At 35.2% G+C, this 10532-nt stretch overlaps 2 protein-coding genes across 2 annotated transcripts; both read right to left on the reverse strand.

Annotated features, from left to right (window-relative positions):
* Nucleotides 1-770: 770 nt before the first annotated feature.
* Nucleotides 771-4342, reverse strand: LOC145215431 (uncharacterized). The gene is made up of 7 exons (XM_080084137.1): nucleotides 4207-4342; nucleotides 3880-4077; nucleotides 3570-3629; nucleotides 3415-3504; nucleotides 2791-2943; nucleotides 2100-2190; nucleotides 771-1717 (listed from the first exon to the last, which is right to left on the reverse strand). Exons 1-7 carry the CDS (start codon nucleotides 4306-4308, stop codon nucleotides 1515-1517), a joined length of 897 nt encoding a protein of 298 aa, XP_079940263.1. The 5' UTR covers nucleotides 4309-4342; the 3' UTR covers nucleotides 771-1514.
* Nucleotides 4343-6331: 1989 nt separating this feature from the next.
* Nucleotides 6332-8019, reverse strand: LOC145214625 (uncharacterized). The gene is made up of 6 exons (XM_080083184.1): nucleotides 7914-8019; nucleotides 7447-7506; nucleotides 7277-7378; nucleotides 6980-7126; nucleotides 6746-6836; nucleotides 6332-6558 (listed from the first exon to the last, which is right to left on the reverse strand). The coding sequence occupies exons 3-6, from the start codon at nucleotides 7325-7327 to the stop codon at nucleotides 6365-6367; spliced, it is 483 nt and encodes a 160-aa protein (XP_079939310.1). The 5' UTR covers nucleotides 7328-7378; nucleotides 7447-7506; nucleotides 7914-8019; the 3' UTR covers nucleotides 6332-6364.
* Between the last annotated feature and the right edge of the window lie 2513 nt (nucleotides 8020-10532).

Raw genomic sequence — 10532 nt, forward strand, 5'->3', positions numbered from 1 at the left:
GTTCCTCACTTAAATATCTAAAAAAATCAGTCCTCCCTAATACATCATATAGTAAATGATAACCACACAAAACTCAGTTAGAAAAAGGTCCTTTATCAACTTCACAGGTTATATTCCTAGACCTTTCTCTCCTGTTGGGTACCATTGATGTTGAGCCTTTGTCTTCATAAAACCGCGAAACATTTTGCTTTTGTATCAGATCAGCCAGTTTCAAAACCCCTGATGTTCCTATATGATTGCAATCCAACTGAAATGTATCTAAAACAACTTACAAATCCCTAAGCAACAATCCATCTATTTGGGTTTGTAGATATAGTAAACAGTGCATTGACTTCACACCTTTTATAAACAATTTGGAGCACGTATCAAAATAAAGCTTGCTGAGTAAGCTGTCTGTAGTCATATCGAACACATCTAGCGTTGTGGACTAAAAAAATAAAGCCTCTTTGCATTCTCAATGAAAACAACAAACCAGCACCGACATGTTCCGGTAAATGTGATGACGATGTCATCCTTTGTGTACAGGTGGGCGTATGAGATGATCATCCATTAAGACGAACCGATTAGAATCCGGAAATAAACAGGTGTTTCATAGTATTAGCTTGACAAAATAGATCAGTTTCTGTGAAAAAACTTGTCATTTGTGTGTAATTTAAGGTGTTTTAAGCTGAAAGATATGTATATTTTTTTATCATTGCATTGTTTGTTGGATAATCTATTTAAGCGGTTTTGGAGTACTCATGTTTTTTTCGGTTCTTGTTCAGTAGCAGTTTCTTAAATATTTTGTTTTAAGTGAGGAAAATTCCACTTAATTTCAGCCGATCTTTCCCATAATATTACAAATCTTTGTTATTGAAACCACGCGTGTAAATCCAAGTATAATTTATTTTTGAAAACCAACTGGCAAAGTATAACCATAAAAACAAACAAAATGTAACTGAATTTTAACGAAACAAATATTAGGTGCCTTGGTTTGTTGTACCATTGAAAAACGCCTGCCACCCTAAAAAAGTTTCACATTGTTTGCATAAGTTTTAAATCCAATACGTTTACAATAGATCATTAAAACACAAATTCAAACAATGGTAGCTTTTATGTCGTTTGCACTTTACATGTTGAAAGTGTGGTTCTCATTGGGTGTATCACAGTTCTGTGAAGCGTTACGTTGCTGAAGGAACATGCTTACAAATAACACTGAAAAAGATATTACGCAGGCCTTACACTTTTGTCACAGGCATTTTCAACAGAAAATTAAATTAGAAAACTACTGATGCAACTACTGAGGCAGTGGTCGCAACCTTTTTTCTTCTGCGGGCCGTTTTTGAAACTGAAATTTTATCGCGGACCGGTCTTCAAAAAACTACAAATATTAAAAAATGAAAACGCATAAATTGGTTTATCATGCCCGGGATACATGGGCAAATTGTTTTAAAGCATTTAAACTGAAAAATTATACAACTCGCGCTAACGAACTCGTCTAGGCCCTAGGGAACAAACTTTTCAAATAGAAGTTTTTAATTTTGATATATTTCATATGCTGGAGGCCCATCGGCCTGTTTTTTTTGATCGCATCTGGGTCCTGCTCCCTGTGGACTCTGTTGCGCCACACCGTGGCTGGATGACGGTTGTTGCATTGCCACTTGAGGACACTGATGAGTCGTCATCTGTGGTGTGTGGTTCATGTACATCGTTGTACCTTGTTGTGGACTAACTTGCCCTAAAATATAATTAATCAAGTCTGTTTTTTTTTTCAAATAAAAGTAATCAAGTATGAATATGGCTATTTTAGTGTTTGCTTATAAGTTTTCCGTCCCACTGGTTTAAAAGTATACAAAATCTTTTTACCAAAAACACAAGATTTGAAACTAAAAACGAGTATCGTAAACTTTCAACCTACTGTTTGTTTAGTATTTGTTTGAATATATTTAAGCATATCATTAAACTAAATCAGACCTGAAGCGTCTATGCCGACCAGCAATCAAGGCACACCCAAATATAAATCACAGTACGTCAGGCCCTATGAAGGCGTTGCACCGAAGCGTACTGTGAATTATGTCATTGTCTATTTTCGAAGTTGGTGATTTATTAAAAAATCGAACCTTGCACAAACATTGGACTTCCTTGAACAACTGGTTGCATTCCAGCATTTGTTCCAACAGTTGAAACCACGTACCCTCCGGTTGGTTGTATCTGGTATGTTAAAAAATGTAGAAATAAGTAATTTGCTACTTTTTGACTTGTATACCCTGTCGCAAGCATATTGTTTTGAAGATAGCAATGTTACCAAATCAAAACAGGTTGGATAAGTTGATTCGTATGATGAACATTGGCGAACTAACTTTTTTCAAATTTGTAAACCTAACTTACATATTGTTTTCAGTCATTTTTGTTCCTGAGTGACTTATTTTCTGGAATGCTAAACACATTTTTAATGACCACCCGAAACGCCTAATTAAGGTGAATAAAAACAGTTATTTTTTGTTTGTTTGCTGTGATTTTATATCGTTTTCATGAACTTTAAAAAATTCAGTACACAATCCACATAGAAAACAGCTAACGAAATAAAGCAATTCTCAAACAGCGGCAACCTATACAATCCTAAATACGCGCAACTTTACGAACTGACCCGATTGAGTAAAAATCGCTACCCTGGCATAACTCGTAATTCTTTGTCTAATCCAGCGCTTCTTTCTTACTTTTGACGGAACCGGAGAAAAATGGCCTATTTTGACTCGTGCGTTAAACCCATAGCCTATATTACTACCACAGGGCTATTACTATAGTCCTTACCCCAGATTCACAGCAGGTTCCACAACAAGAAGGTGATTTGGTGATAACAACTGAAGCACAGCAACAGTAGCAGGCGCTCACAATGCATATAACGAACGCTGTGAAGCTCAGGAAAGCCAATGTACCCTCAACACCGACACCAAACGAATATCTCTGCAAAATATCGATTGCATATTTTTTAACATATTCAACTGGTGTTATGCTAATTGTCATCCAACTGGTATAATGTCAAACAAAATTACTGGTTGTTTTTCAAGAACTTGTATATTTGTTGACGTTTCACCCACCAGGACGGTGGGGCTTCTTAAGTCAACAAAGGAATATATTTCATCAAAATGCAACATAAATTCATTATTTTAAGTTGAGTTTATTTCTCCCGATGAAACGAATCGCAGAACAATTGCGCTAAACATTCAACAAGCTGAAAACAGCTGCGCAACGTTAACACTTTCTAAAGCGCGACAAAGTATGGTACTTAATTTGTAGATAGATGTGTAAACGAACTGCAGCTACACCTCACTACAAGCGTTATGTGGCTTGGACTTTGTGATTTTTAGCAGTTATTGGTCACAGAACACACTTTACGCGTGCCATGGAGGTGAATCTAATGTTAGGATCACTTACTCTGTATATCAATGCGAAGGGAACATTGATTCCAAACATCGTTATAGCGAATACAGACGCTACAATGGAAAAAGCCAAGTATGCGTTCAGCTGTAATTGAAAACATATTGTTATTGGAGTAAACAAAGTTAATTTTTACTTTTAATTGTTCTTACCAAACATGGTGTCACTGTCTTTTTGCCACAAGCCGCCCCTAAACATCCCGCTATAAAAACCTGTCACACACATTAGTTGTTTATTACATTACTTCTTGTTTTTTCCTTGTTTATCATGGCATGTTTTGGGTTTTGTAGATTTTTTTTGTTTGTTCATAACGAAAAATTTAGTTTACATAAAAATTCCATTACAACGTTTTTTCGCGTCTGCTATTCTTAAGATTTGTATAACATTCAACTTGATATTGATCTTGGATTTACAAATTTAACAAATTTGTGTTTTACATATTGACAAATCACAAGATCCTACCCAAATCCCACACCATAATCCTTCACCCAGATTGAACAGATACAATCTTCCTAGGCTTGTGCGGGAACTTGAAGAAGAATATGAGCTGCCACTGTAATAGTAGTCATTGTATTTGTAATAAATTGGTTGGCCATAAACATTCGCCATCAGCAAAATTCCCATGACGCAGCAAATCAGTCCAATAACTGCTTCAGTTATCTGTCGGTATAAAAAAAGTGTTTAGAAATACGCCTGACAAACAACATTTTGTCAACCCTTAAAAATTAAAAGAATTTCGAAATGTGCATTAAATTTGTCGCAATAAGTGTTAAACTCATCAACTCTTACCCCAAATCCACGCAGAATCTTTTTCATTTTTGCCGCTTCTCTTCCTTCTTGAGGTGAAGTTTGCTGGACATTGAACGACTGAACTTGAACTTGGGTCTGCATCTTTCACACAACTAACTTCACAATTACAAACAAAACTCCGAACTGCAAAAAAGTTTAATAAACATAGTGGCATTTTTACCAACGACGTAAGTTTCGTCCAAAATAAGTGTCTTCACTGTAAAAATCAGCTAGTTTTAAAAGCCGCCCAAGTTTTTATGATTTTTCAGTTCACCTGAAATGTACCTATATACAACTGACAAACAATCTTGAACGCAGAAGTGTCGGTACGCTTTGGGTTTGTACGTTTTGTAAACAATGCGACCAGTGGCGGGATTCAAATTTTTTTTTTTAATTTTTTTTTTTAGCTGGTTCTATTACAAAAGTCATATTTTTAGCCGGTTCTGTTACAAAAAGTCCATTGACAGTGACCAGTAATGCTAACCGATTCGCTGATCTCATAAAATATCGTACCGTTGCGAATCAGCTGAATCCCACCACTGAATACAACGATTTGACAACTTTTACCAACAAATTAAAGCCCACATTAAAATAAAGCTGAACAAACTGTTTGTGGTAATACTGAATATATATAACGATGTCGACTAAGACACGAAGGCCTTCCATATCCCATAGTCTATGTGGATTTAAACAACAAACAAACCATCATATCCGGTGAATGCATTGACGATTATTTCCGGTGTATACAGCGGGTGATTGTATGTGAGGGTTATTCATTAATTCAAACAAGTGGAACCCGGGAATGAAAAGATCACTCAAAGTATGTTCTGAAAAATATCACCACAAAATTTCAATGAGCATACAATATTTGTTTTGCAGCCGTAACAGCCCAGTGTTGTAAACTAACCTATAATGGGAGCCCGAAACCCGGCCCGAACCCGAATCGTTTTTGAGAAGCCGTTTAGGCCCGAAAGTATGGCTGACAGGCCCATACATTGAAGCCCCTGGAAATACCTAGACACAATAAACAATAGACAATTGGACTTAGGTCTGTTTCAGTAACGAGGTACTTAGCTAGTTAAATTTATGCAAAACAATACTGACACAGAGTGTAAAGTCATGCCCGAATCACGCCCGTTTTTATGAAGAAACCAAGTACGAACACAAACCGAAAACCTCGACCCGACTTGCAATTCTTTAACAGCTTATCGTCAGCTATCATCCACGTAATATCGCAAGACGAGTTGAGGTTCCTAATCATCCAATCCAAACTAGACGATGTGACTAACTTTACTTAATAATCATCCTTGTCTATATTCTACCATTGAATGCGTAAGCACCAAATACCGAATACAAACAAGGCACCACAAAGCTATGTGGTTGTTATCTGCTAGCAAGTCTTGTTTTGATTCAACTGTAACACTTGTTTTGACTAATTACGTCCCTTGCTTACACTTAATTAAATAAACCGAAAAATTGCCAAAACAAATCAGATTCATTTAGATTAAAACAACAACAATTCAACTTAAAATAAAATTGTCTTTGGTTTCAAATCATGTTTAAGGCTAAATACTAAAGTTTCCAAAACTATCTACTATTTTTAATGTAAATTTTTGTGTGACTGCGTTATTGTTGTATCTATTGAACTTGTAGTTTTTCATTCAAGTTGTTTGCATATACGGACAATTTTACTTCGAATCAACTTTTTCAGTTATTTTTTGCGATAAAAACGACGCCGTTAAAAAAGATAATTCATTTTCGAAACAAATGAAGTTGATAAAAAACAGGCAACAAACACACACGAAGAAAGTTGAAATATAACAAAAACCGATTGTTCGCAAGAACTTGCTGCCAAGTCGCCACCTTAATAGGGCATCACTACAACACAAATTCACAGAAACGTTTGACTACAAAGCTAAGCTACAATTTATATGTAAAATGGTTGAAAGTGTGATTCTCACTGGGTGTATATTAAGGTTTTGGGTGTATATAGGGTTTTGTAATTTGTGTTACGTTTCTATAAGAACGACACGTCATCAAGCAAAACTCAAAAAGGTATAATACAGACCTTGCTCTTTTGTCACAGGCATTTTTAACAGAAAAAAATAAATAAGAAAATCACTAATGTACTAGGGCACAAACTTTCAAAAAAAAATTACTAATTTTGATATATTTCATATGCTGGAGGTCCATTGGTCTGTTTTTCTTGATCGTGTTTAGGTAAAGGACTCTGTTGCGCCACGTCGTGGCTTGATGAAGGTTGTTGCATTACCACTTGAGGGTGCTCATGGGTTGTCATCGGTAGTGGTTGGTTCACGTAGATTATTGTGTCTTGTTGTGGACTAACTTGCCCTAAAATAGATTTAATCAAGTCTGTTTTATTTCATGTCAAATAAAGTTGATCTCTATATTTGTAAAGAAACACATGAAGTTTGTGTTTGGTAATTTGTCTTTCAGCTGCTGTAAAGACACACAAAATACTGTATAACTTTACATCAGCTGGACGAAAAACTACTTGGTGATCTATACAGTGTCTAACCTTGCACAATCATTGGACTTCCTTGAACAACTGGTTGCATTCCAGCGTTTGTTCCAGCAGTTGAAACCACGTACCATCCGGTTGGTTGTATCTGGTGTGTAAAAAATAAAGCAACTTTATATAAAAACTTCTTAAAATATTTTGACCTGGAACCTAGTGTTGTATTTTGTGGGTACCATATAAAGCAGATTTAAAAAGTCGGGCCAAGACTGGTTATGTTTGGTTCATTCTCACCCCACAACAGCTTCCGCAGCAAGCAGGCAAATTGGTGAAAACCACTGAAGCACAGCAACAGTAACAGGCGCTCACAATGCATGTAACGAACGCCGTGAAGCTCAGGAAAGCTAATGTTGCCTCAACACCGACACCAAACGGATACCACTGCAAAATATCAGTTTTATGACAAGGCGTTAAAGTTTTTATTCATGATTACAGGTTGTTTGGGCTGTTTCTTTTTAGATTTCCAACATGTGTCCTCGAAACACCAATGTAAGTCACGTTTAGGTAATGAAATTGTGCGCAAGGGCCTACTTGAAAACGATTGGTGTATATCAGTGCGAAGGGGACGTTGGTTCCAAACATGGCTGCAGCGAATATAGATCCTACGATGGAGAAAGCCAAGTATGAGTTGAGCTGCAAAAATGAGACAAAGTGTTGTTGTTTAGGTAGATAAATCATGTACAGTTCTAATTTGTTCTCACCAAACACGGCGTGACTGTCTTCTTGCCACAAGCGATCCCTATAACTCCAGCTATAAAGATCTAAAACAAGCAAACATATTAGTTGTTTTTCGAGTAAAGCTTTTTCTAAATGAAGTTATGTTCTGACCTATCCGCCACATAAAAAATATAAAAACGCAATGGTTAGGAACTATGAGGTTTCATGTGCTTTGACGTTATCGAACCTTGTTTTCTTTGGAACAATGCATAGTTTTTTGAAAAAGCTCGCATCTAGTCAGTGCAAAATCGAAAGTTTCGAAACCATCGACTGTTTCTCGCTGTTGCAGTCAATAATGCAACAGTAAGCAAACATTGTTGCCATTCATTCACGAGAACCCCATTGCAAAGAGAGCAAAATCAATAAACAAACATATACCAAAAACGTGAATAAATGGTTCCAAAAAAACATTAAATGAGTTATTATACCGCAGCTTAATCATAAGACTCACCCGAATTCCTGCCCACCACCCTTCACCCAAATTAAACAAGTAGACTCTTTCCGGCACTAAGACAAACTTTGGTCCGTTATACGGGTAGCCTACCCAGTATTGACGTTGAGATCATTGCGGTAATGTGGTTGACCAAAAACATTCGCCATCAGCAAAATTCCCATGACGCAGCATATCATTCCAATAATTGCTTCAGTTATCTGTCAGTGTACAAAAAATTAGGTTCGGAAACCAGTTATTTTGTTCCACGTTAAAACACTAAAAACGTAATAAGTGTTGCAGCAAAAACATACAATAGAATTAATTACCTGAATATATTTTTATGGCTTTGTTTTTGCACCCAGCAAAGTTTTCAGCAATATGATTTAATAAACAAAACATTGTTTTTAACGCTTTAAATATGTATCTCTTTCAGTTATTTCTAATTTCTGAGCCCATTAAACCAGCGCTATGTGTAGGCTACACTTACCCCGAGTCTACGTAATATCTTCTTCATACTTTTGGCCTTGGCTTCTTGAGCTGGACTTTGCTGGAAATTATCCAACTGGTCTTGATCTGGGACTTGAAATTTTAGAATCACATTAATCAAGCAAAAAAAACTAAAAGTGTTACTGAAAAACACGTGCCAAAACGCTTGCATAAAACAACAGCAGTTAATGTTTTGTTTTTTATTGTCTAATGTCCCTTCAAGCTCGCTAACCAAACTATTTACAGTCACATAATTAGTCTAATTTGCCAAATAATACCAAATGATTGGTGTAAATACACAAGGGGTGATTAGTTTGTAGGACCTCTTGGAGACTGCATAGTTTTTATTCCTGTGTCACGACAAATTTTAAAGACTTACATACATTCACAACACTTTATTTTATAACAGCCTTCGTCCTACCATCCAAGTATGTTGCAAGATAATTTGAAGTTCCGTAATGAGACCTAATCATCAAGTCCCATGACATCTTGGTATGGTTTTTAATTGTCTGATCTCATTGCAGTGAATGTGCAAGCGATGAGTAATAAATCCAAACACGGCAATACAAATGTATGTTGTTGTTACCTGCTGCTGCTGGCAAGTTTTGTTTGCATGCAACGCTAACATTTGTTTTGATTAATTGCCACTGTTGCTTATGTTATAATTTAATAAACAAGTCAATAGCGTACGTTTTCATGCTACACATTTTCTGAATTCCTTTTGTTTAGAAATTATGTATAATTTCCAAAAAGGTTTGCTGCAATTGAAATTTCTGGTTATAAACAACAAATGATTTCGAATATTTATTTTACATAATTTATATTTGTTTATAACATTGATTTCGAATATTTGTTTTACATAATTTAGCACGTAAGCCAAGTTTTGCGTAAAAAGATGTGCCCCTTTTTGTAAAAAAATTCGCGCATTTTGATTGGCTGAGGCGGAGTAATAATGTCTTTCTGTTTACCAACATGACGGCGAAGGAAGAAAAATATTTGTCAAGTGCGCCAAGCTATTGCCGAGTATTTAACTTTTTCCCATTAACTCTAGTGTGCTAACTTGCGTTTTAAGACATTTCGAAAGCGTATATTATTGCACGCAGTTTAGCATAAACGTATTTGGGTAAAGCATTGAAAGTCTTTTGTAATATTATATAATCTGAAATGTTTGTTTTGCAATATTATTGGTATTTAAGTTTTTTATTGTGTTTTTTTATTTTGAAAAAGCTTTTGTGGATTTTGTTGCAACTGTGAAAAGATGAAATCATTACTAAATCCCTCAATTTTAGGATGTTTTAATAACTTTTGTAGCAGTTGCAGAGATTTTATTTTTGGTGCATTTCATTTTGTCTGTATCAAAAGGCAAAGCTATCCAAGCTGCCTAAAGTATTAAACCAAATAATATGATGACATTGGTAGACATTTTAAAGTGTAATAATAATATTTACCGGTTGTGGCAGTATAGTATTAACAACAATACCCCAACATTTTTTGTATTTATTCTAAACCAATTCTGCTGCCCTAAGTAAATGAAATAAAAAAGCCACATGCAAATATTCTTAAATTAAAATTTAATTGCTGTGTGCAAGTAGTGCAACACATTTTAACAGTTTTACTAAAAGCTGTTTCTTAAGTAATTTCGATTCGGGTGCTGGAGCTGCTGTGCTAATAAACTAAAAACATAGATCGATATTTTACCATGTGACCTTAAAAACCACAATTAATCTGCACCTAAAACCCTTTTTCATAAATTTACTTTCATTTAATGATGTTAACAGTGAAATGTTGGGTAGTTATTTTTTACCAAAGCTAATTTAACTCAAATTAACAAAATGATGATCAACATGTATTTTTGTATTGTGTTGCTGATTTTCAAGTTTTTTCCCAGTCTTAAGATATTCACTATTTAATTAAATAGCCTTTTTGCCTAATTTTCCTCTTAATCTAAATATATCCTACTTATTTCTATAAATATCAGTTGTCAGGCTACAAATAGAAGATGTTGTTAGAATTTAAACCTGATGTTTGTTTCTACTTGTTAGTACTTTTAAAAATTAAAATACTGTGTGCTCAAAGAAAACAAAATGGAGTGCTCCACTCTAATGTTTTTTATCTTATCTGTGTTTTGGCAAAGTGATTTAGTATGTGCAC

The sequence above is a fragment of the Phallusia mammillata genome, chromosome 2, assembly GCF_965637545.1.
Source record: "Phallusia mammillata chromosome 2, kaPhaMamm4.hap1.1, whole genome shotgun sequence".
Classification (NCBI taxonomy): domain Eukaryota; kingdom Metazoa; phylum Chordata; class Ascidiacea; order Phlebobranchia; family Ascidiidae; genus Phallusia; species Phallusia mammillata.

What these genes read in the sequence shown, in the direction of transcription:
- LOC145214625 (XM_080083184.1), bottom strand. Translation starts at nt 7,327, where the DNA reads ATGTTTGGAACCAACGTCCCCTTCGCACTGATATACACCAATCGTTTT. An exon ending in GCTGCGGAAGCTGTTGTGGG is followed by an intron (nt 6,837 to 6,979) that starts GTGAGAATGAAC and finishes TTTACACACCAG; the next exon opens with ATACAACCAACCGGATGGTA. An exon ending in AAGTCCAATGATTGTGCAAG is followed by an intron (nt 6,559 to 6,745) that starts GTTAGACACTGT and finishes AATCTATTTTAG; the next exon opens with GGCAAGTTAGTCCACAACAA.
- LOC145215431 (XM_080084137.1), bottom strand. Translation starts at nt 4,308, where the DNA reads ATGCAGACCCAAGTTCAAGTTCAGTCGTTCAATGTCCAGCAAACTTCA. An exon ending in GATTATGGTGTGGGATTTGG is followed by an intron (nt 3,630 to 3,879) that starts GTAGGATCTTGT and finishes TGTGTGTGACAG; the next exon opens with GTTTTTATAGCGGGATGTTT. An exon ending in GAACCTGCTGTGAATCTGGG is followed by an intron (nt 2,191 to 2,790) that starts GTAAGGACTATA and finishes TTAACATACCAG; the next exon opens with ATACAACCAACCGGAGGGTA.